Source organism: Mustela nivalis, assembly GCF_964662115.1.
Source record: "Mustela nivalis genome assembly, chromosome: 1".
NCBI classification, from domain to species: Eukaryota; Metazoa; Chordata; class Mammalia; order Carnivora; family Mustelidae; genus Mustela; species Mustela nivalis.
This window is the reverse complement of record NC_139020.1, coordinates 154,253,660-154,279,236: the sequence shown is the minus strand read 5'-3', so window position 1 is coordinate 154,279,236 and position 25,577 is coordinate 154,253,660. Positions and strand designations below refer to the sequence as shown.

Genomic DNA, 25,577 nt, shown 5'->3' with positions numbered 1-25,577 from the left:
TTAGCTACATACAAAACCTCTACATAAGGTACATACAAAAACTCATGGCCTGGCAGGAAAACCTGCACTCACAACCTCTCTGGGAGGTGCACACACACCTTTACAATCTCAGTTGGTGTGTGCACACACACCTAAGTTCACACTCAGAATCCACCAGGCACATATACACACTCATAACCTGTCAGGTACACAGCGTACTCAGCACCTCTCTGGTAGGTGCACACCACACCCCCTTACCACCTCCCAGTCCCTTGCACACGCAAAACCTACCAGGGCACACTCACTCACAGCCAGCCAGCAACACACACACACACACACACACACACACTCACAACTTCTCCGTCCGCGGAGCGCAAACCCAAACTCGCAGTCCGTCAGGGTCACCGCCACCCGCTCACACCCCAGCCCGCGGGCGCACCCCCACACCCACGCATCCTCCGCCGCGGGCGCAACCCTCCCCCAGGCCCGTGCGGGCGCGCGGCGCCCAGCTCCCGCGGCGGCTCGGGGAGTGCGCCCGCCCCCAGCCCGCGGCCGCCCGCCCGCGCCCCCGCTCACCTTTCTCGCTGGCGCCCCGCGCGCGGCCTTCGTCCTCCTTGGGGTTGGTCACCTGGGTGATGATGGCCGGGCCGTCCATGGGTGCGCGGCGCGGCGGCCACCCGCCGGCCCGGCCCCCCGCAAGCCAGGCGCGCGGGGGCGCGGCGCGGGGGGCGCGCGGGGCCGCGGGCCGGGGGGGGCGCTCGCCGCCGCCGCCGCCTGGGCGCGCCCGCCGCCCGGCCCCGCGCTCAGGGAGAGGCGGCCCGGGCCCGCGCCCCAGCTCCCACCGCCGCCGCCGCCGCCGCCGCCGCCGCCGCCGCCGCTGGGCTGGAGTGGCCGCCGCCTCGTCACCATGAACCCCGGAGCCGCGCCCGGGAGAGCCGCGCACGGGGAGGCGGAGCGGGAGGCCGGGCGCCGCGGGAAGCGGGAGCGACCGAGGGGGAAGGAGCGAGCGCCGAGCGAGGGCGGGAGGGCGGGCGGGAAGGAGGGAGGGAGCGAGGGAAAGAAGGAGGGCGGGCGAGTGGGTGTGTCCCGGCCCGGGGACCGACCTCCGCCGCTGCCGCCGCCGGCGCTGCCCGCCGGCCCCCGGGGTGTGGGGTAGAGGGTTGTGGGGTGAGACGGAGGGGTGAGTGGAGGGCGGGAGAAGCGTGCGGGTGGGTGTGGGGGGTCTCGGGCTGACGAGTGGGTGCAGTGCTGGCGGTACAGGAGATCCAGAGGGGTTCTGGCCGTAGCTGCGAGGGGCCCGGGGGTGGGGGGAGAGGTGTGGGGAGGAGGGGTGAGGGGCGTGGGGGCTAGGCGGGGGCCCGCGGGTGTGCGGGTGGGGTACAGAGGGCTGAGCGCTGTGGGGCCCGAGGTCCGAGGAGGGCTCGCAAGGCTGCGTGAACGAGTTTGGGTCCTGACGAGGGGTGTTCACCGGGGGAAGGCCGGAGGAGGAACTTGGCCGGGGGGGAGGGGGTCCCGTGAGGATGCTTTAGGGGAGAAGCCGGGTGAGGGACGCCCGGATGCGGGGACCGAGGAGTCTGGGACCAAGGCGCGAAGGGCAGCGCTGTGTGGAGGTAGTGACTGCTGAGTGGTTCCGCCAAGGAGTCCCGGGCGCTGGCGTGAGGAAGAACCGGGGGCGTGCGGGGCGGCGCAGGGGTGCCAGAGTGGGAAGAATCCCGGAGGGCTCAGGAGGGGGGCGTCTGTGGTCGCGGCGGGGGGCTCCGAGCGTGGGGTGCCGGAGGAACCCGCATCCGCACTGGGCCTGAGAGCCTGCTTGCCTGGCGAAGGCTCCTGGAGGACCAACCTCCTGGCACGTGGGGGTGTCGGCGCCGAGAGGGGCCGGGGCAGTGGGCATTTCCGGTGCTCTGCAATTAGCGGGGTGGGAGAGCCGGTCGAGGGCTGAGGAAAAGAAGGGGCCTGTGGCGGGCCAAGCTGGGCAGGCACTGTGCTTCTGAAGAGCAGCCAGCCACTGTCAGGCCTGGAGCGGCGGCCAGAGTACATGCATGACAGGAAAGTGCTCCCTCAGCCTCGGAGGGTCGGAGCCCTTGGGCGCCCGCGCCTCCGCGTTCCAACTTGGAAACCTTGCACAGACAGCCCTGTAAGCCGGGGGCGGGGCAATGCCGCAGGAGGGCGGGTCCGGGGGCGGGGCGGAATCGCTCGCGCGCGCCCTGCACCAATCAGGCAGATGGGGGTGGGCCCGCGGAGCGTGACGTGTGGGCAAGGCGGAGTGGGCGGACTGCGGCGTAGAGCCGTACCGCCCCGGGCGCGGTTGCGCGCGCACTTCAGGCCTTGTGCGCCCACCCAGCCCCGTAGTGACTTGAAATAGGAGACTCTGGCAGGTCCTTTCTCGTACCACTACATTTCCTGAAGTCCGGAGCTGGTTGCAGCCAGATCGCGGGCTCACTGGGGGAACCAGCGAACCTCTCGGAAGTTTTAAAGTACACTCCGGGAAAAGCCCTCTGGCCAGGTCTTTGGGCCGGGTGGAGCCCAGTGAGGGCCCGGGTGTGGGAGACAGGGCCAAGCAGGTGGGAAAGCACTTCAGCGGAGCTGCTCTAAAAGGTAGTCGGGCAAGCTCCACAGGCCCCAAATCCAAGACCTCAAGTGACATCCTGGCTCTGTGCGTGTGGGTGGGTCCTGGTGCCAGTCGCCTCGGTGTGTGCTCATGCTTGGGTATCTGCACTTCTCACGGCACCTTTGGGTCCCCAATCGGTTGCTTGGGGCAGCTGAGATGTGAGGGTTGAAGTTAAGTGTCCTTTTGGTTAGGAAGGCAAGCCCTAGAATTTGTAACCCAGGCTCTAGGACATGCCCTGCCTAACCCTCCCAAGTACAGACCAGATTAGGGACCCATGGCATCCAGGACTACACGTGTCCCCACTTCTCAGGCTTTTCACATTTGTTACGACGGCATGGCTGGCCCAGGGCCTGGTGAATTATAATGTTCTTTGAATTCAACTTTTTAAAAACTGCAGAATTCTAAGGGGGCAGAGGGATCTTCCAGACAAAGCTGTGCAGGGAGATAGGGATCTCCTACAATTCTTAGATATAACCACACAGATCAGTATCCTTGCTGCGTGGTTTCTGCAGCATCCTGTTAGCCAGGGCAAGGTGATGGGAGCATTTGGACTCACGGATCCATATGCTTGAGGCCTTGATACCTTTTGGGTGGGGGATGTCCAGAGGTTCTGCTCACTTAGTTGAGGATGGGAAGGAGCTCAGAACTCAGAGGTACAAGGCCAAAGAACATGATTTTCATACACAGAACCTCTCCTGTCCAGCCTTTCCTGGAAGAATGACTCCCCAGGACCCTCCAGTAACAATCCTTCACTGTCCTCAGCTTCCTTCTGAGATCTTCTCTAAAAAAAAACAAAAACAAAACTACCTCACCAGGCCTTTGTCTCAAGCTCAAGTAAGAAAAGAGCTTGCTATCTTTTAAGTCCTTGTTCTCCATATTTTGTTCATTTAAAGTTTCAACTTATTATTTATTTCATAAATATTCATAGAAATCAAAAGGAAAAATCACCCACAGCCCTATCTCCATCCTCAAATCAATCTATTTTTCTCCATTTCTCCCTGTCCTTTCCAATGTGATGGCATAATTTTATGTAGCTACAAAAATATCATGGTTAAGGGGCACCTGGGTGGTTCAGTTCGTTAACTGTCTGCCTTTGGTTGAGGTCATGATCCCAGGGTCCTGGGATGGAGATCTGCATCCAGCTCCCTGCTGGGTGGGGAGCCTGCTTCTCCCTCTCCCTCTGCCCCTCCCCTCTGCTTATACTCTCTCTCTGTCAAATAAGTAGATAAAATCTTAATATATATCATGGTTAAAATTATAGGGTGAGCATTTTTCCATGTGGTGACATAATCATGTATAACTACCATAATAAATGATTACATAATACCTCACTAAATGAGTCTTAGATAAGGTAGTATCTTGGTTTGATAGATGAAGAAAAGAGTCAAGAATTGCTGTTGATTCACCTAATTAGTCATGAGAAGAAAATACATTTATCTTAGTCTTTACAGTGTACCAAGATGGATCAAATAATTAAATATAAAAAAATAAATAAGTGTAAGAAAACAAATGCTTTTTAAATGTCAGATGGGAAAAGGCTAAGAGTGACAAAAGTTACAAAGAAAAACAGATATTACAAAGGATACAATTGATACATTTTTATTTCAACAAACATTTTTTGAGTGCCCACTATATGTGTTAGGTTCTGTTCTAGACAAGATCTCAGTGTAGTCTAAAATGGGGGTTAAGGAACTAAGCTGTCATACTCTCACCTGTCAGTTAAAGCTATGGGCTGACCCTGTGAGTTGGTGGGGGTGGGGGGGGCCTTAAAGCGTCCAGGCACAATGGGCTCTCAGAGAGAATGGGAACAAAACAGTCCCAGTGACCTGAGGACAGGTACCAGACACGAGAGGCCAAAGCACATCAAGTCCCAGAGAGGGATGCCCAGAAACAGTAAAAGAGATTGAAGGGGTCTGAACAGAGTACCAAAATGTTTAAGTCACAACTCCCAAACCATTATCACATAGTGTCCTTGTACCATGTGCACTATTTAATGTTTTTCTTTAAATTAACTTAATTTTTCTTTAAATGGAAAATGAGGGGGCAACATTTTTTTTGTTTTTTGTTTTTGTTTTTGTTTTTTAAAGATTTTGCTTATTTATTTGACAGACCGAAATCACAAGTAGGCAGAGAGGCAGGCAGAGAGAGAGAAGGAAGCAGGTTCCCTGCCGAGCAGAGAGCCTGATGGAAGGCTCGATCCCAGGACCCTGGGATCATGACCTGAGCTGAAGACAGAGGCTTTAACCCACTGAGCCACCCAGACGCCCCGGGCAACAATTTTTTAAGAGACAAATGGAGAATATAGGACAAGTCACAACCCTGAAAAGGAATTGCTACACAGAGTGAGAGACTGGGATACGAAGGGCAGATGGACATGGCCCTAGAGCTGGCAAACCTGTACCCCCACCCTCCCCACCCCCCACCAGGCCAAGGATGAGAGCTGGTAGGAAGATGGAGAGTATTGGTGAGGACAGCCTGGCCTGGAGTCTCTGGGGTGGAGCTCCAATGTGGGAGGGGACAATCAAACCAGAAGGTGGGGGATGGGGTGAGAATGCTCTTGGGCTGTGGGAGAGGCTGCCCTTGACAAAGGGACACTGGGTATAGAATGGGCAACTGGGGAGGAAGCAGGGCAGAATGCGTGTCCCAGGTAGAGGGAACAGCAGCATGGTTTCCGGCTTAAAGGCCAGGGAGAGCAAGCTTCGATAGAAGACCACAGTGGTTGGAGTTGAAGGATCTGGTGGTATATGGGGCTCATGTCAAGCAGAGTCTTATAACTCAGGAAAGGTATCGGAGATTTCTTCACTCTGGGATCTGACATATTCAGATAGGTGTTTAGAAAGTTCCTATTGACTAGAGATTGGGTGAGAGGCAGAGCAAGCAGCAGTGAAACCCTCGGAAGATGTTGCATTGCTCCAGGGAGTAGATGAAGGTGATGCTGTCTGGGCTTGCCATCCCCAGCCTGGCCAGCCCTGCTCTCCATCTTTGAATCTGCCCTCCGGGCTCTGTCCTCGGTCAGCTTTCCCTCCTCTCTGTGGGCATCTCAATCTTGAGTTTTGTGTCTGTTAGTTAGTTTTTATCTCAGGGCCAGCTTTTCTGGTCTTTCTCTGATTCAAGCTGCATGTGCCTCTGACTCAGGGAAGCAAGTCTTATTGGGAAAGGAATGGAAGTAAAATCTGGGCAGAGATTCCTGGGGGTCAGTCAAACAAATACAAACCTGAGCCTGCCTACAAGTCTCTCCCTCGGGGTCACCTTGGGACCTAAAAGAGTTTCCTCCGGGTAGCGGTTCTCTTCTGCAGTGGACCAGGTCCAGGGTCTTATCAACTCCAAAAAAAGGCCTGCTCTAGCTATGCAGGACAGACCAAACCCACAGAGGTCATTGATTCATCCTCCAGGTATGTATTTGGGTGCTTTCACGGTGCCCAGCTTGGCCCAAATGCAGTAAACCTAGTGCTATCAAGGGGCTCATAGCCTAATGAAAGGAGCAGAGGAATAATCAGAGGGCAGCACAGAATAAAACTGATTCTTTCTCCTGGCAGCCCAGGAGTCCCCACAGAGGATATGATACTAGTGAAATCATTTTCAGAGCCCACAGGGTCCCAGGTAAGAGACTTCAGCCTCAGAGAAGTCTCCCTCTGAAGAGCAGTAGGACATCATGATAGAAGAAGAGACTGGGGTTTTGAAAGCCAGGTTGAGTTTGGACTTTAACCTGTGGGTAATCTGGAATAAGAAACAGGCACCATTTAAGAAACTTATTCAGATCTGTGTGCTGAAGTGAAAAACAGTTAGAGCCAGGCTAAGCAACAATGGGGACTCTATTGGCTGATATCACCAACCACAGTTACGTGCCTGGGCTGCAGGAGTCTGGGAACAGCACTCCTGACTCAAGGCCATGGCGCTCCCTCAGGGGAGAGTATGAATTTCCTATGCCCTGGAGGATCAAGGCTTATCTAGGGAGGCCAGAGGACTTCCTTATGCCCAAGACAGCTTGTCTCATCTTTCCCACCCAAGTTGCCCAGGACATCATTCCTAAGGGCTCCCGAAAACTCATCCATTTCCCCTCCACACCCGTGCTCCCACAGCATACTGATTCTTTCTTTCCAAGACCCCCTTCCCCCATCACACATGGATTCCTCCAACAAAATGCCCATGTCCGCTGACACCTGGGGCATCCGGGCCATCTTTGCCGTCTGCCATCATCCCCAGGGATGCTTTCCATCTATCCCCACGTGGGACCCGTGCCAAGCATCCTTCCCACTGGCAGACACCTCTCTGCCAAGAACAGGACCCCCTGTTCTTGGGCAGCGGTCTGGCAGGTGTAGCCCGCCCCCTGGTGGCCCCCATGTTATGAGGTCTTTTTCATGCGCCCAACTGGGTATGGAAGTTGGACTCTCTTCCTGCCAGCTCCCTGGGGTACTGGGGGGCTTAAGGACAGGCTGCCCCCACATGTGCCACTTTCACCAATTGATTAAGTAAAAGTGACCTTAGAAGACAGCCTGTGCCAGAAGGACACTCAGACCCTCTGTCTCCCCGAAATCAGCAAATAAATCTCCTGCGTGAAAGATGAACTACCTGTAGCAGGAGGTGAAGAGACATCCTTATCACCAGGGGTGGGGAATTTAGAGCTCGGAGGCTGTATAAACAACCCTCATTACTGTTTACTAATTTACTACTCCAGCCCCAAGGTGAAGCTCCCAAAGTTAAGTTTTCTTTGTCTTATCAACTCCTCACCAATGTATTTGGTGAGGAATCTCTCTTTGTCTAAAATGTAGAAAAAACTTCCTGCCTTGGTCATTTCTTTGAGTCTCAGTTTCATTATTGAGCCTCCATGCACACATCAGAAAACTTTTTTTTCTCCCATTAACCTGTCTCATGTTGACTTAATTCTTAGTGCAGCTAGAGGAACATTGGGCCAAGGGAAATTTCTTCCTTTTCTTCTATGCCATAGCCCCAGGGGACCCGCTCCTGCCCCTTACTTCACCTACCTGTTGTACTTTGCATTCCTGGTCAGCTTTCCCCAAGGAATTAACCGAAAAGCCCTCAGGAATGTGAAGACCTCTGTGCTAGTCAGTGGGGAGGAGAGCAGGGGAACTGGAGCTCTGGGCCCTACTTGGCAGCCAGTCTTGGGATAGAAGATGAAGTGGCGCTGATGATGCTGGCCACTAGAGATGGAGACTAGGGTAGTCAGCTAGGGTCCTGAACACAGGGAAGAGGACACCTGGTATAAAGCTGGCAGTCAGGAAGTGTTTGGGGGAATTCGAGAATAAGACACCTCCGAGTCTGAGACAGACTCTGGGGCCGTGAGGCTGAGCTGTTGCCTCTTTGGAGATGTTGCGTCTTCAAGGTACCCAGAAACCCAAGAAGACTTCCTGGAGGAGGCCACCCTCACCACTTTCCCTCTACTTCCAAAATCCCAGACCTGCTCTGCCCAGGAGAACTTGAGTAGAATAAGGGGACACAGCCCTGTGCTCATATCCTCCCTTGGAGCTCTGGGTGGAGGGAGGGCAAGGCCCTGCCCTAAAACCTTGTTACAGAGAAACAGTTGCAGGTGCAGAGTGGGTAAGGCCCTGTATGCCCGCAGCCCACTGGTGGCACTGGCTTTGGTTCCTGAAGGGGCAGAGAATCATAGCGTCCCAGGTTGATTTGGTGCCTGGGACCTCACACTTTTAACCCCCGCATGAATTGCACCTTCAATGCCTCCCCTATGTCCCAAGGCATAGGGGTTACACCTAGGCTAGTAGAGGCTGCTCTTGTCTAGCTGATGGATGGCATCTGGCTTCTCTTGCCCAGGCTCCCCAGGCACCAGGCTCTGACCCAGCCACAGATACCCCCTTTATTCCCTGACCTGTGTTTGCAGAGGCTGAGTTGGAGATGAGGTAGACAAACCCAGACATGCCCAAAGTATGTGGCATGCGATAGGTCATGGACAGGTCTGGTCACAGACACACATCTTGGCACATACAGATATAAGCTCATTTGTACTCAGGCTCTTCTACTTGCTGGGACACAGGGCACACACACACAGCAAGGTTGTCTCTGCCCAGGCTGGTTTCTTCCACCTTGGCATGCCTATCTCTCTCTCTCTCTCTCTCTGCCTTGACTTCTGGCTCTCCATGTCATGGCCCTGCCAAGTATTACCCTGCCTCTTCAGTTCCCCGCCTCCCACCCTCCTGGTATTTTTAAACATGATCACATGTAAGAGCAAGGACATGTCTGTTAGCAATTTCTTTTTTTTCCACACAAACTTCCCTAGAGGCCTGGGTGGAGAGAGGGCTGGGCTTTCTGCTTTGGAACTGAGGGGAAGAGGAGAATACAGGGAGGAAAAAACAGATGTCCATACAAGCCTGTCCTCTGACACAGGCACCCCAGCCACTGAGCCACCCACACCTCCTTGCTTCCCCCTAGAACACACTCAGTGCACCTGCTGCACTTCGTCCCATGGGCCCTGCTAGAGCCAATTCTCAGAGCACAAGACCCAGGGAACTGCCAGTCCCGCTCTACTCCCTGGGCCCCACACCCCTGTGCTGGTCTGGGGACCTAGACTCCACTGGAGGAGGCTACAGGCAAATGCTTCCTCTCTTGGGACCTTGTTTTCCCAGGCAAGGCCCTGCAGATAGAGGATGCCTATGGCCCAGAAGGAATGAGGGCAGACCAGAAGGGGGCTCCCAGCCCAGTCTGAGATTAGAGATGGGATGCAGGAAATAGACAGTATGGAACTATTATGATTATTTTTTAAAATATTCAAAACAAAGTGTTTTCAGCATGTGAAGATAAGAGAGCCATGTGGATTTGGCCAGACCTAGAGAGTCCGCACAGCTCTTTAACCTTTACTATCTCTGTAAGTCCCTCACAGCTCATGGAAGGGGGGAAGGTTGCTGGGTGTCACCCATCCTGATTGCTTACTATATACCAACCTCTGACTAGGTACCATGTGTCCCCGAGGGGGACAGGCTGCTTGAGTGGCAAGGAATGGAGACTCTCTTAGGGACAGGGGTGAGAGTCCCAGAGTAGGGGCTCTGTCCTATCCAACATGTCACAGATACCTAGTTTAGACCTTAGAGAAACCTACCACCAGACAGGCCTTGGGATGACCGAGTACTACTGTGGAGCTCGGGACATTGGGCCATTCAGGATCAAAATCACTCCAGATCAGTCCTCTTATCATTTGTCGTGAATGTGATTCAGCTGTATCTCCCATTTCTGCTTATCTTTGGGTCCGAATACTTGTCTTCCTGCTAGCAACTTACTGACTCTGTTAAGCCCCAGTTTAAATTCTGGTGGGAGAGAGTCTGTTTGGCTCAGAGCATTACCACTGGTCAAGTCACTACAGTTGTATAAAATTTTACTCCAAAGCTTCGTGACTTAAAAAAAAAAAACAAAAAAAACCAACCCAAATACTATATTGCATGTGATCTGCAGTGTGGGCAGGACTTGATAGAGGTAGTTCACCTCTGCTTTATCTGGTGCCACCTGGGTGTCTTGAAGGCTGGGGCTGGGGTCATCTGAAGACTCACCTTCTCACCTCACAATGGACACCAGCCAGAACTTTCAGACCATTGGCTGGAAAACCTGCAAAGGATTGTATTAATCATGCCTTTTACTTACTATACTCTGATGTTTTGACATCTTGGGATCTTGCTGACTCTGGTGGATTAGCCCTCTCAGGGGCTAGCTGAGATCGTGAACAACTCACCTGTAAGTGTATCTTTCCTATGCAAACCAACGAATCCAGAGCCCATTCCCCCAACTACTCCTTTATTCCCAGACCACCATTCCCTTTCCTTCATCACCCCAGGGCCAACTATATCTCTGAGCCCACTACATCTCAGAGCCCACTGAAATTATTCAAACTAGCCAATCCCACACTAGCCTTGGCTGTCTCACTTGCTCCTTTCCATGGAAACCACAATAAAGTCTCTGGTTGCTTCCATTACTCCTGGTTGGCTCCCTGACCAACCCTGAGGCTCCTTCCTGAGAGTCCCCATGACATGCTGTGCCCCCTTCTCTTGGGAACTGTGAGTATAACAGACCACCTTCTCAATGGCGGTCACCTCCTGATGTGCTGGCCTTACCATATGTGAATAATAATAAAACCCATGTTTTATTTCTTTCTTATTTTTTTATTTTTATTTATTTCTTATTTTTTTCTTATTTCTTTTTTTATTTTACATCTTTCAGATGTAGTGTTCAACAATTCTAAAACCCGTGTTTTAGAACAATGGTCTCTGGGTGCCTGGGTGGCTCAGTCGGTTATTGGGCCAACTCTTGATTTTGGCTTAGGGCATGACCTCAGGGTCCTGGGATGGATCCCTGGCTTTGGGTTCTGTGCTAAGTGGAGAGTCTGCTTGGCTCTCTGCTCCTCCTCTGACTCGTGCACGCTCTCTCTCTCAAATAAAATCTTTATTTATTAATTTTTTTAAAAGGGAGTGAGAGTAAGAGAGAGATCAAAAGCAGAGAGGAAGGGCAGAGGGTGAACAGAGCAGAGCTCCCACTGAGCAGGATGCCCAATGTGGGACCCTGAGATCATGCCCTGAGCCAAAGGCAGATGCTTAGCTGATGCAGCCACCCAGGTGCCCCTCAAATAAAATCTTTAAAAATAAATAAATGAAACAGTGGTCTCTCCAGGGACCTGGGCTTCCTTATATCATGGTAGCTGGGTTGCCAGAGTGAGTGCCTACGAGAGAGACCCCAGTTGGAAAGCCATAACACATTTTCTGACTTAGTCTCAGAAGTTACCCTGTGTCCCTTCTTTGACTTTCTGTGAGCTCCTTTGACTTTCTGAAGAACCCCTGCCTTCTTATTCATGTCTTGTCCAGGCTTCCCCTTCTCCACGGGAGGAGGAATTTGCAGGAGCGTGGGGCAGGTGACTCCCTGAAGTCTGTGGGCTCACTGGCCCTGTCTATAACATACTCAGAGCATCATACCCCTGGGGTTTCCTACCCAAACAGCTCTGAACCCATGTCTAAGATCAGCATGCTTACCTTCCCTGGATCTGTTTCTCGAGGGCTGACCTCATCGTTGGTGAGGAATGGCCAAAGGGTGGGTGTTTGCAAGGTGGGGGAGAGGGGCGAGGGGAGGGCAAGGATGCATCTGGAATGGACAAATGGAGGAGAGTCTACATGCCTGGCCATGGCGCCTCGCGTGTCAGGGGAGAAAGAAGGTGGGCTGTGAACCAGGGGCATGGGTTTGGCCATGCTCTAGTGTAGAACTTCAAGAAATCTGATCATTTAAATGTTCACCTGCTTTCCCAGCCTTAGGTTTCCTGGCAGTTTCCTGAACTGGAGTGGATGGAGTGAAGCATGCAGAATCTGGGCTTCCATTTGTTCTCTAGGCCCATGAATGTCAGAAGTGAGCCTTTTCGCTCATTCAGTTGACTGTTAAGGGTTGGCAGTACTTCCGGAAGTGTAGAAGGTTGCCTGGTGGAGAGCCCAAGGTGGCTGTGTCAAGCACTATCAAGGGACTTTGTCTTCACCAGTCCTCACAACCTCTCTGTGAGATGGAAATTAATAATGACATGTGATGGAGAGAACAGGGGATCAGAGAGGTCAAGAGCCTTGCTCAGTCACACAGCCAGAGAGCAGAGTTGAGATAGCAGTGGATGTCCTCACGTCTGGGCTCCTTTCTGTCTGGGAAGCAACTGCTCGAGATTATAGGGCAAGTCATTGGTCAGAAGAGTTTCCAAATCTTGACTCTGTGCTTGAAGTGGGATGGCTCAGAAGATGAGTGTACTTCATTTATTTGAGGAAGAAACCACATTGGCAGAAATCTAGAAAAGGATTCTGGGATAAACATAATCATTAATAAAGCCTCAATCTGAGTGGAGACACGTTCATCTGGGGCAAGTAGCACATGATCAGGGCCTGAAATGGGCACTTTTCCCCTACATTCTGGATAATGAGGCCTGAGACCTAGAATCTACTAGAGGGGTATTCACTAGGTCATGGAGACATGACCTCAGGATGCCCAATTCACCACTGCAGACTCCGTATCTCTGGACTGTTCCAAAAGAGAAACAAGATGGAGAAAAATGGAAAGACAGTAAGACACAGGCCTAAAACGACATCCTATCTATCATGCCTGTCCTTCATATATGCTGTTCCCTCTGCCAAGAATGTGGTTCCCTGCTCTGTGCCTTGAGTAACTCTTCCCTGCTTTCCAAGTCCCAGATATCAGAGAGGCTCCTTTCCTAAGTTTAGTAATCCTGGTCTGTGCTCCCATGGCCTTTGGACTGATTAATCCAGAAAGAGCCATAGAGTGAGATGGGAGAGGTGACATGAATGTCCCCTAAATTACTCTTCAAACTGATTTAACACATCCCAGTTCTGGCAGATTAGGCTGCACCCTCAGAGGAGACCATCCCGTATGCCGCCCTGGGCCCCTGCCTCTCACCTGGTTTCTCCTTCCTACTCAGAAAAGCTGAATATGCCAAGAACATTTCCCATTCTAACTCTGAAACACACCTTTTTCTTTCAAAACTTGATTCAACTTTGAAATCTCTCTTCCCCCTTCAGTTATACAAACATATTTCCTTCAACGGTGAGGTCCTGATAGATGTTTAGACACCCCCCTAGTGCTGCGTATGGCTAAGACCACAGACCAGGAAGCAAGATTGCTTGCACCTCTCCGGGGGCGGGACTTCCATGGGCGAGATCATCTGGATCACTCCACTTTTCTTCCTTTTTGAGAATGGAGGCTGCATCCAGACTTAAACTGCTTTGTTACCCAATGATTATTTATATAAGGACCATCTCTGCAGCTGTCTTATTGGTGCTAAGCTGGTTTCAAAGTTCCAGAGCCAGAGGCACCTGGGTGGCTCAGTCGGTTGGGCATCCGACTCTTGGTTTCTGCTCAGGTCATGATTTCAGGATCATGAGATCAAGCCCTAGATTGGGCTCTGCACTGAGCGTGAGGTTTGCTTAAGATTCTCTCACTTCCTCTCCCTCTGCACCTCTCCCCAGTTCTCTCTCTCTCTTTCTTAAAAAAAAAAAAAAAAAGAAAAGAAAAGTTCAGATGTAGCAAAGCATTCCCCAGCCCTAGCAATGGTTGTTACCAGTAAGACCGCCCTCAAAATCAACTCAAGAAAACAGCTCTAACCCAGAACCTGCAAACTGGCAGCCCCAGGGCCCATGCAGGGAGCAAACATAGTTGGTTGTTGTTCTTACTATTCTTGCCTGTTTCCGCTTGTACAGGGCAGATTCTCATGACAGATTTTTTAAAGATAATTATAGGCTTAAAGAAACATTGCAAGAATAAAGAATTCCCATATTCCCTTCAACAAGATTCCCCAAATGTTCACTTTTTATCCTCCTATATTATTATCATTTGAACCATGTGAGAGTAAGTTGAAGATTTACCCCAAATGCTTCAGTGACTATTTCCTAATAAGCAAGAATAGTCTCTTACATAACCACATACAGTTACTAAAACAGAAAATCAACATGGAGACAGTATTATCTCATCTATAGACCTTCCTCACCTCTCACCAATTAAGCCGTTCCTGCCCTTTGTAGCAAAAGAGAAAATTTGCGCTTTTCTGGTCCAGGAGCCAATCTAGAAACGTGTTGTCATGTTTCTATCATTTCCTTAATTTGGAACAGTTCCTTGGTGTTTCTTTGTCTTTCACACTCTTGCCAGTTTTGAAGGGTGCAGGCTAGTTCTCTTATAGAAAAATCCCTTAATAGAAGTTTGCCTCTTGTTCTCTGATGATTAGATGCAGGGTATGAATTTTTGGCAGGAATGCCCCAGAAGTGTGGTGTCCCGAACAGTGTATCACGTGACGAGACTCGTCACGTTGCTTTGTGGCACTAGTGGTAAGACTCACTTTGATCACTTGGTCACGACGGCATCTCTAAGTGTTTTTCCACTGTAAATTTTGTAAATTTTGCTGGGGATCGGGGAGAAAGGTACTTTGAGACAGTGTAAATATCCCATTCTCATCAAATGTTCAGTCTTTGGTTTCAGCATTTGCTGATTCTTGCCTGAATCTTGCCTGCTGATTTTCCCGGTTTGGGAAAAGTGGCCATTTGTTTATGTTAGCTTTTGTGTGTATTTGGCCTCTCCCCCATATTCTTTGAGCCCTTCTTCAACTTCTGGTACAAAATGTTCCAGGCTTATCTTGTCCTTTCCCTGCCCTAGTGCTGGAGTCAGTCATTTGTCTAAGGAGCTTGATTCTGTTCAGTGCAGGATGATACTTAACAAACCAGGATCTGGGCGCTAGGTGTTATTGATTCTAGGCTCATTCAGTGGACGCAGCTATATAAATGTATCTATCTACCTTCATCTGTATCAATGTCCCTATCTGTATCAATCAAACTCAAAATCAATCATCCATCCATATTCAGTCTACTAAAACCATGAGCTTAGAAGAGATACCTCCAGTGACTATCTAACACCACCCAGTTTTGGCCCCCTCTTCCCGTATCTGTAACTCCCTTCTCCCACAGTGAGAAACTTGACTCCTGCTATCCACGGTACTCTTGTTTATTCAATCCTAGGAAACCCAGAAAATAGGGGTTAGCTTCAGAATCCTAACCCCTTCCACGGCAAAAAAAAACCAAACACTGAACGAGAGTTCAATGACACAGTGGGCCAGATGGACCTCATAGATATATACAGAACATTCCACCCTAAGACAACAGAATACTCATTCTTTCCAAGCACACATGGAACTTTCTCCAGAATTGTTTCAAGTTCCCTTTGTCTTTGTCAAAATAGTTCATTCAAACGTTACTTGGGTTCATTCTTCCACCTCCATATCAGGGTAATTTTCTCTCTACTGTAGAATTTTCCCCAAATCTTGTTGATTTGTTTTTTCTTTTTTAGATAAGTCAAACATTCATATGGACACAAAAGTCAGAGCTCTATGGAAAGGTGGGTCCAAAGAAGTACCACTGCCCTATCCATTGTATCCCCCCAAACCCCTGCTTCTACCTCAGCACTGTGGGTAATCACCCCTATGAGTTTCTGCTTTGTCCTTTCTGTGTTTTCCTCTTCTGTACAAACAGCATATACATATATCTATTTCTAACTTCCTACATAAAAGGTAGCATGCAATAGGTACTCATTTGTATCTTTCTTTTTCACTTAGTATAGCCTGCAAATACTCCATTTCAGTTTATAGATATCGTCCCCCCCCCTTTTTTTTAAGTTGCATGGCAAAGGAGTATCTTAAGGATACATGCCTGGCTAACTGGGTAAAAAGGTAAACACACATGTAATTGCCCGTTTCCCCTGTATCAATTTACATTTCCACCAGCAATGTATGAAAATGCCCCTTTCCTGACAGCCACAACAATAGAATGTGTTGTCATATTGTAAATTTTTGCCAATCTGCTAGGAGAGAAATGTATCACAGCATAGTTTAAATTTGTATTTCTCTTATAATGTGAGTTGAACATATTTTCACATGTTTAAGGCCGATTTAAATCCCTCTCTTTATATATATATATATATATATATATATATATATATATACTTTAGTGAACTATCTATTCATGTCTTTTGCCCATTTTCTCACATTTAAAAAAAAATCTCACCTCCTCCATGTTTTTGAGCTCTTTCTATATTAAGGATATTGGCCCTTTATCTGCAACATAGATTACAAATATTTTCTCTCATTTTATCATTTGACTTTGCTTATGGTGTTTTTTTGCCAAGAGGAAATTTTTAGTTTTATGTGGTCAAATTTGTCAATCTGTTCTTTATTGCCACCAGATTCTGAGGCATAGTTAGAAAGCCTTTCCCGAAACCTAGATTATGCAGGAAGACCCATCCATGTTTTTTTCCAGTGCTTGGGTGGTTTCATCTTACACAGTTAGATCCCTGATCCATTTGGAGTATATTTTCTTGCAGGGTGTGAGATAAGGATCTAGTTTTTAATTTGTTCCATGGCTACCCTGGTATCCCCAACACCATTTACTTAAAAAGGCAATCTTTGCCCTAGTGATTCAAGATTCCACCTTTATGATACATAATTTTTCCATATGCACTTAGGTTGATTTCTGGGCTTTTTGTTCTGTTCTGCTGGATTGTCTATTCATGCACCAACATCATATTGTTTTAAGTATAGAGGCTCTTGAGTGTGTCTTAATGTCTCATAGGACTAGTCCTTGACTCCTTGTTAAAGCTTTTCTCTTTCTTCAGTGTTTTTCTAGTTTATTCTTGCATGTTTGTTTTTCCATATAAACTTTAGTGTCAACTTGTTGAGCACCATTAAAAAAGAATTTGTCCCAAAAGTGTTCCTAAAATTTTGGATGAGTTCCTAACATCAATTTAGTTTTTTAAAGACTTATTTATTTGTGAGAGAGAGAGTGAGGAGGGGTAGAGGGAGAGAGAAAATCTTAAGCAGGCTCCATGCCCAGCACAGAGCTCAATGTGGGGCTCAATCTCACGACCCTGGGATCATGACCTGAGCTGAAATCAATACTTGGACACTTAACTGACTGAGCCACCCAGGCATCCAGTTCTGAACATATAAAACAGAGGAGAAAATGTGGATTTCTGGTTTCTCTTAAAAAGTGGGATGTCTATCAACATAGGTCTTTTCTTTCCACATGACCCAAAAATGTAGAGCAGAGCAGTAGCTGTGGACTTTAAAAAGGCCCCTGGTGTCCAGCACTGCATGGTGCCCACCGCTCCCTCTCACCCCTGACCTTCGCACATAGATGGCACATGAGCTGGTGACACAAGCTTTAAACAACCAAGAACGTTATATACCATGTCCACCCTTTGTTATCCATTTCTTCGTGTCCCAATCAAATGTTATTAAAGGGATTTGTGCCTGTTTTGTTCACTGCCATATTTCCAAGGCCGAAGAAGAGAGCTTTGGGAATAGCTGGCACTCAGTAAATATTTGTTTAATGAATGAATTTTTATAGTTAGGAAACAAGAAGTGACCAAAACGTGTTCTGTCTTCAGAAGACCACTGAAAACAAATCGAGTAGAACAAATCGAGTAGCACATGATGGGTGGGAATAAGTTGGTACAACCCTTACAGAGGTCATTTTAGCAATATTTTTCAAAATTACAAATGCACAGGTCAGTCGTGCTCACTCTTTTACTGTGAAACATTTATCCAAACATATATATACCCACAGGCAAAATGATGATGCCCAGGGTTATTTATTGCAGTAATAACAAAGGATGGGAAAGAAATGAAATTTTCTTCAAATGGGGACTGATTGCCTAACTTATGACTTCTCTATACAATAAAACAATGGAATACTATGCAGGCGATAAAAAGAATAAGAGAGCTTTCTCTGAACTGAAAGGGAAGAACATGAGGTGCTGAAGAGTCGATATAGCAGTCTGGCTTTTGTGTACAAAAGGAAAAACAAAGACCTTATTTGTATTTGTTTGTAGGTACATAAGGAAACTCTGGTGCACTCATAAGGGACAAATCAAATGGTTAGTCAGAGAGTGGAGGAAGTACGGGGAAGAAACCAAGCAAATGGGGGGATAGGATGGGAGGGAGAACTGTCTCTTTCTTTTTCTCCACAACTCTGAAGAGTAGGTTTTTGGTTTTTTTGTTTTTTTGAACAGTAGGTTTTAAACCAAATACTTATATACACATGCATAACACATGCATACAATACACACATGTATAAAAACAGGTATTAAACTGAAAAGATCGTAGAGGAGGCCATCAGACCCGGAGACCACAACTACTGAACCAGGACCCTCTGTAGGGACTGCCATGTGATGGGGTCACTCTTTCGGATTTCATCCAGTCCTGCTCCAAGATGATATATTGCACGTGTTAATCCTATTTTGACAGAAAAGGCAATGAAATATGTTTCCGCCCCTACTATCTTGCATTCGGAAACTCCCAGAGAGCACTTTACAAATTGACAGTCAATAAACCACTTCACCCAGTGGAGAAATAGAGCAAACTCCAAGATGGAATGATGCTAACCACGCTACAGAGGCTGCCCCTCCCCCACCATGCTCCATGATAAAACAACCTGAAATATTACAGCCAGTGAAATTGGGAATTCAGCAGATAAAGAATTTATGGAGTAACTATAGTTCTAGCATGATAGAAAGCTATATCTTCTGAAATATTAAAATGCAAATTCAGGAAATCTGCCGAGAATAACACAGATCTTATACAGGGCTTGGCATGTGGCATATGATCCATGCAAAGTGAATTTTAAAAAAGCAAATGTATTAAGCTGAGTGCTATTACTCAAATACATTAAATAGATGAATCTGTATCTGTCATAGCATTTATCAAACTATTTTCAACGGGGGAGCCCTGATAATAATTAAAACTAATACTGTGGCAGATACAAAAGTTTGGATGTACATACATCTCAATAACTTGTCTTTTGCCCCTTTTTTGGTTTATCATTAATTTTTTTTTCCAGGAATGCCAGTTTCTTTGGAGTTACCAACTTCTTTTAAAAATAATTATCCAGGGTGCCAGGGTGGCTCAGTGGGTTAAGCCTCTGCCTTCGGCTCAGGTCATGATCCCGGGGTTCTGGGATTGAGCCCCGCGTCGGGCTCTCTGCTCGGCGGGGAGCCTGCTTCCTCCTCTCTCTCTCTGCCTGCCTCTCTGCATACTTGTGATCTCTCTCTCTCCGTCAAATAAATAAATAAAATCTTAAAAAAAAAATTCTCCAAATAGCAAGCTGTTCTGTTTCACCTCCATGTAGGCCTCTAACAACAAATTGTAACATACTCAGTAGGTAAAATACTGGTGTTTTAATTCAGTATGCTACAGCTCAAGGTCCTATATTCAAAGTAGAAGAATATTAATTTTCAGATCACCTTAGCCTAAACCAACTGAAAATAATGATACTTGTGTGCAGTGAAAAGAGTTTTTAGCTCATAGGCTTGCCTCATGCCGTTAAGCATTTATACATAGACACCTGCACACAGACTTGGAAAAGAATCTCCGTGAAATACCCAAGCATGTAAAGAGCTTAGAATCAAAGAATGCCTCTGTTACTTCTCTAGGCTATATTTCAAATAATTTTTCTAGCCTGCAATGACGATGCAGAGCAAATGTTGCCAAGAGGTACCATTGGCTTAGTAGCATTTCACTCATTGTTACAAAATGATTAAAAGCGAATCTCCTTTTTTATCTTTTTTTAAAGATTTTATTTATTTATTTGTCAGAGAGAGAGAGAGAAAGCACACAAGCAGGGGGAGTGGCAGGCAGAGGGAGAAGCAGGCTCCCCGCTGAGCTAGGAGCCCAATGTGGGACTCAGTCCCAGCACTCTGGGATCATGACCTGAGCCAAAGGCAGACACTTAACCAACTGAGGCACCCAGGCATCCCAGAGTGAGTCTCATTGACCATGATACAGTTTTGAAGCATGAGTGGGGAAAATAGGTTACAAAACGTAGAGAAGGGCCCATGTCAGGAAGGATCATGTTCCCTACACCATTCTCTCACTTTCTCTATTATTCCGCAACTTGAAATGACTGCCCAATTTAAAAACTGCTTTTATTTTATGGTTGAAGAACTTTGTTTTCGCTGTTCTTTTAAAAGCTGCTTGCTTTCTTTTCCCATGATTCCCACTGACTGCATAACTTCATTTCTTTGTTCTTGTGGGCCCTCACTGACTGCATAACTTCATTTCTTTGTTCTTGTGGGCCCTCGGCACCTCTTCAGTGACGTTTTGGCAAGTAAATGTTCTGTTCCCATAAACACCAAAAATATCCTCAGGCTTTTAAAGCAGTTGTTAGGAAGGCAGCCCTGACTTGTCCTAACCAGCAGGGGGCAGCCTGGAGCTAGATGATTAGATTTTCATTCAACTATTCATACCCTTGAGGGGGAGGGTGCTGACTTCACCGCAGGCCTTCCCTTGAAGCTTCAGAATGGACTGAATGCAGGCTACCCTCCTTCCGGCCACCTGCTACCTGAGTTCCTGGCCCTGCCTCTCCTGACTCACTTCCACCCCTGCCTCTTGGCTCCTACCTTCTGAGCACTGGGCTCTTCTCAGTTTCTTGAACAATCTAAAGCTTCCCTATCTTTGCAGATGCTGTTCCTTCTGCCAGGATGCTTTTCCCTCCTTCACCTGGTTATTTCTCCTTCTCAATCATCTTGTCTTTAGGGAAGACTACTAGCTTACCAGAACAGGAAAGCCCTTTCATTTCAAGTCCTCATAACAAACACCCTTTTTGGGTGTGGTTATCTGTTTGACCATCTATATGACTATTGTTAGTAACCATAGTTATATAGCCTTGTTGTGGTTTGCTGAGGGTTGAGGGTGTTAGTCTGGGAGGCCCTGAGCCCTCCCTATGAGGATGCATTTCCACACCCAAACTCCCAAGGACCTTCTGGGCTGATCACTTATGTTTTACAGTGAGACCTGTGACTATCAGTAGTTTCTTCAGTGACCACAAAAGCTGGGGGTAGGGATTGAGGCGAGATGCATCTGTTTCTTTCTTTTCTGTTCAACTTTTGTTTTCCTGGAAATTAAGAACTGTTCCCCCGACTTAAGTTATCCCCCGACTTAGCTCAGACTGTTTGTGTCTCCCTTCCTTATGACCAAACGTGTTAGGTGTCTGGAAGCTGCGATTTTTGGATGGGGCAGCATCTTCCAGAGCCTTTGGACTTGCTCTCAGTATGGCTGGGCTCGCTCTCTCGCCCACTGCTGGTGGCAATGCAGAATGGCATAGCCACTATGGAAGAGTTTGGCGGTTTCCTACAAAATCAGACACACCCTTACAGTACCATCCTGAAGTTGCACTCCTTGGTGTTTACTCAAATGAGTCGAACACTTATGTCCACACAAAAATCTGCGCAGATATCTGAGCAGCTGTATTCATAACCGCTAAACCTTGGAAGCAACTGCTCGAGCTACATTCAGACAATGAAATATTATTCAGGGCTAAAAATAAATGAGTTGCTGAGCCATGAAAAGGTGTGGAGGAAATGTAAATGCATTTTACTAAGTGAAAGAAGCCAGTCTGCGAAGGCTACATACAGTATGATTCCAACCATGTGACCTTCTGGAAAAGGCAAAACCATAAAACTTTCAGAAAAAAACCTGGAGGAAATATTCACAACCTCAGTTCGGTGAAGAGTCCTTAGATATGACACCAAACACATAATCCATTAAGGAAACAATCAATAAATTGATAAATGAAGAGACAAATTGCAGACTGGGAGAAAATATTTCCAAACCACAAACCTAACAAAGGACTAGTACCTGGAATGTTTCAAGAGCAGTCCAAACTCTGCAGCAAAACATCACACAGTCCAAGTCAAAGGTGGGCAAAAGACTTGAAGAGAGGTTTCACTGAAGGGGATACACTGATGGCAAATAAGCCCATGGAAAGATGTTTGGCATCACTACCTGTTGGGGCAATGCAAATTAAAGCCGCAGGGAGATACTGCATCTATTAGCGGGCTAAAATAAAAAACAGTGATGATACCAAATGCTGGCAAGAATACAGAGAAACTGCATCTTTCCTGCATTGCAGTGGGAATGTAAAATGGAACAGCTACCGGAAAATAGTTTGGCAGTTTCTTATACAACTAAATATAAACGAAGTGTATGGCTCAGTAATTACACTTTTAGGTATTTATCACAGAGAAATAAAAACTTATGTTTTCCAAATGAATATGAATGTTGTAATATATCATCATTTGTACCAGCCCCAAAGTGGGTACGACCCACATGCCCTTTAGCAGGAAATGGTCAAATGAGCCATGGTACAAAAAGCTACAGATTATTGAGATATGTAACAACTTGGATGGCTTCCCAGGGAATTACTCTGAATTAAAAAAAAAAAAAGTCAGTCTTGAGGGTTATCGCCTATATATATATATAAGTATATATACTTATATATATATATATAATATATTTTACTACAATTAAAAGAAGTTCAAATATTTTTGTTTCTCTGATCCCAGTCAGATAGAAGTTATTCCCAGTCCATACAACGTTTGTCAAAAGAAAATTTGTCTACACAATTTCAACACAGTGTTTGCAAACACCTCCTGACAGGTTGTTTCTCACTTCAGACTCTGGAATATAGTTTCTCACTATGTTAAGCAATGTTATGGATAACACTTAGGCCAATGGGGAAATAAATCTGATTGAATTCATACATTGTATCTATAGGATAGTACCAGAAAACTAGTGTTACCACTATGGAATGTAACTACTAAAGGTGAAGTGGGGGATCTCCCTCTTCTGGTTCTTCCCACAAGGCTGAAGAAGGCTTTGCACACATGGCCATGTGTATGGAACATTGATATGCAAAGTGGGTATTTCTGCAGAAAAAAGGGAACAATTCTGTGAACAGATATAAATCTGACTAGAATGTACAAGTGGAAAGAAAAAAGGTTATATACTCTGTGATTCCATTTATAAAACCTCTTCTAGAAGACAAAATTATAGAGATGGAGACTAGATGAAGGAGTTAGGATTGGTGGGGAGGAGTAGCATGAGGGCATCCCTTTGTGGTGATTAATCCTCATTTTTTAACTGAGTTGTAATCGACATAACATTATATTGGTTTCATGTGTACAAAATAATGTGGTGACTAATCTTGATTGCGGTGGTGGTCACGTGAGTATCTGTAGGTGATTAAATGTGATAAAACTATAGATCGCTCACACACACACATACACACTAGTGCATGTGTACAAAAACTGATGAGAGGCACCTGGGTGGCTCAGTCAGTTAAGCCTCTGACTCTTGATTTCAGTTCAGGTCATAATCTCAGGGTCATGAGATCGAGTGCCTGGGGTTTGTGCTCAGCAGAGTCTGCCTGTGATTTTGTCTTTCCCTCTGCCCCTCTCCCTCCCACGCCCTCTCTCTAAAATCAGTGATTCAATTAACCTTCAAAAAAAATGAAATCTGAATATGTTCTGTAGATTGTACCAATGAAAACGATTCCTTTTTGATACTGTATATATTATAGTTATGCTAGATGTAACCTTTGGGGAAGGCTGGGTGAAGGGGACATGGGACTTTTTCAGCTGCCTGTGAGTCTCTAATTATTTCGTCCAAAAGTTAAAAAAAAAAAAAAAAGCCAATGACTCAACAAAATAATTGAAGCAAACATGACAAAGTGGTGGTAGATTCCCAGGCTTTGTTATAATCATGCTTGAACTTCCCTGAAATATTTCCCAGAATTAAGAAAAATGGCATAAGGAAGATATTTCTTTCTTTCTCTCTCTTTTTTCTTTTTCTTTTCTTTTCTTTTTTGTTTTTTTTGTAGCAGTGGATTAAAAAATACCTAGGAATTGCCCACAACCTTATTATGAGTCATCAGGGTGACAAAGCTGCCAATGAAACATGGATAAAGATTCTAGTTACTGAATATAATTCTATACTCGCAACTCACAGCAAGCAGGAAAATTTGAGGGGTTGCTTCATTAGAAGGTGACAGTCATATTCCTTTTTATGTCAGAGATGGTGCAGGATGTGGAAACTGTCATAAAAATAGTTTAAGGAGCTGGAGATTTTTTTATGTAGGAAAAAGAAATTTTGTAGGTTATACAGCAGCTCTTTTTCATATGCTTTGGGTGCTGTCATGGAGACAAATTTGACTTTTTTTTTTTTTAAGGGAGGCTTAGGACGGATGGTGGGGAGGGCTGGTTAGACAGTGGGAAGAATGGACAAATAGACCAGTGGAATAGAATAGAGGCCCAGGAATGAACCCTCACACAAATGATCAAATGATTTTTGAGAAGGATGCCAAGACCATTCAATGGGGGAAAGACAGTCTTTTCATCACATGGTGCTAGGACAACTGGGTATCTACATACAAAGAATGAAGTTGGGCCCTTACCTCACACCACATACATAAATTAACTCAAAATGGAGGATGGACCACAACATAAGACCTGAAGCAAAAAAAACCAAAAACCAAAAAACAAACAAAAACTCTTACAATAAAATATAGGACAAAATCTTCCCAAAATTGGATTTGGCAATGATTTCTTGAAATGACTCCAAAGAAATAGGTAACAAGAGAAAAAATAGACAAACTAGACTCCATAAAACTGTAAACATTTTGTGCATCAAGAGGCACTATTCAGAGTAAAAGGATAACCCATGGAATGGGAGAATATGTTTGCCAATCATATATCTAATACGGGTTTTATACTCATACTATATAGAGAACTCCTAAAACTCAGCAGTGATAACAATAATAACAAAAAACAACCCAATTCAAAAATGGGCAGAAGGTTCGAGTAGACATTTCTCTACAGAAGATAGACAAAGGAAAAGATGCTCATTACAAATTATTAGGAAAATGTAAGTCAAACCCTCAATGAGGTACCACCTCACACCCATTAGGATGGCTACTGTTAAAAACAAACAAACACCCTTCTCTCCCCCCAAAACCCCCACAGAAAACAAGTGTTGGTGAGGATGCGGACACATGGGAACCCCTGTTTATGGTTGGGAGTGTAAATAGTGCTGGTGCTGTGGAAAACTGTATGGTGGCTTTTCAAATAATGAAAAATAGAATTTACTGTGTGATCTAGCAATTCTGTTTCTGAGTATGTACCCCCAAAGAATGGAAAGCAGGGTCTTAAAGAGATATTTGCACACTCATCTTCATTGCAGTATTATTCACGGTAGCCAAAAGGTGGAAGAAACCCAAGTGCTCTGTTAACCAGTGAATGGAGAATGGAAACATGGTATGTACCTACAATGTTATAGTATTCAGCCTTAGAAGGAAAGAGAATTCTACAGAATTCTTAGAAGGAAAGAGATATGCTGCAATGTGGATGGACCTGGCGGACATCATGCTGAGTGAAATAAGCCAGTCACAAAAAGATAAACGTTGGACTATCCCACGTATATGAGGTAGTTTGAATAGTCAAAATCCTAGAGACAGGAAGTAGAAGGGTGTCTGCTAGGGTTTGGGGTGGGGAGGGGAGAATGAGACCTGCTTAACAGGTACAGAGTTTTGGTTTTCCATAATGAAAAGAGCTATGTGGAGGGATGGTGGTGATGGTTGCCAAAGAACATGGATGTACTCAGTGTCACTGACTATACCATTAAAAATGGTGA

At 46.5% G+C, this 25,577-nt stretch overlaps 1 protein-coding gene across 5 annotated transcripts in view; it reads right to left on the bottom strand.

Annotated features, from left to right (window-relative positions):
- The window catches only part of CTDSPL (CTD small phosphatase like), a 117,200-nt gene extending 115,709 nt beyond the window's left edge, over positions 1 to 1,491 (bottom strand). For 3 of the 5 annotated variants that reach the window (XR_014315698.1, XM_082745864.1, XM_082745866.1), the window contains exon 1: positions 556 to 712. Coding sequence is in view for 4 of the 5 variants with exons in the window: in XM_082745864.1 (XP_082601990.1) it covers positions 556 to 634 (79 nt within the window). In the remaining variant the exon portion in view is untranslated. Of the gene's footprint in view, positions 1 to 555 lie in introns of all 5 variants that reach the window. The other 2 variants (XM_082745865.1, XM_082745863.1) reach the window with 2 other exon arrangements.
- Between the last annotated feature and the right edge of the window lie 24,086 nt (positions 1,492 to 25,577).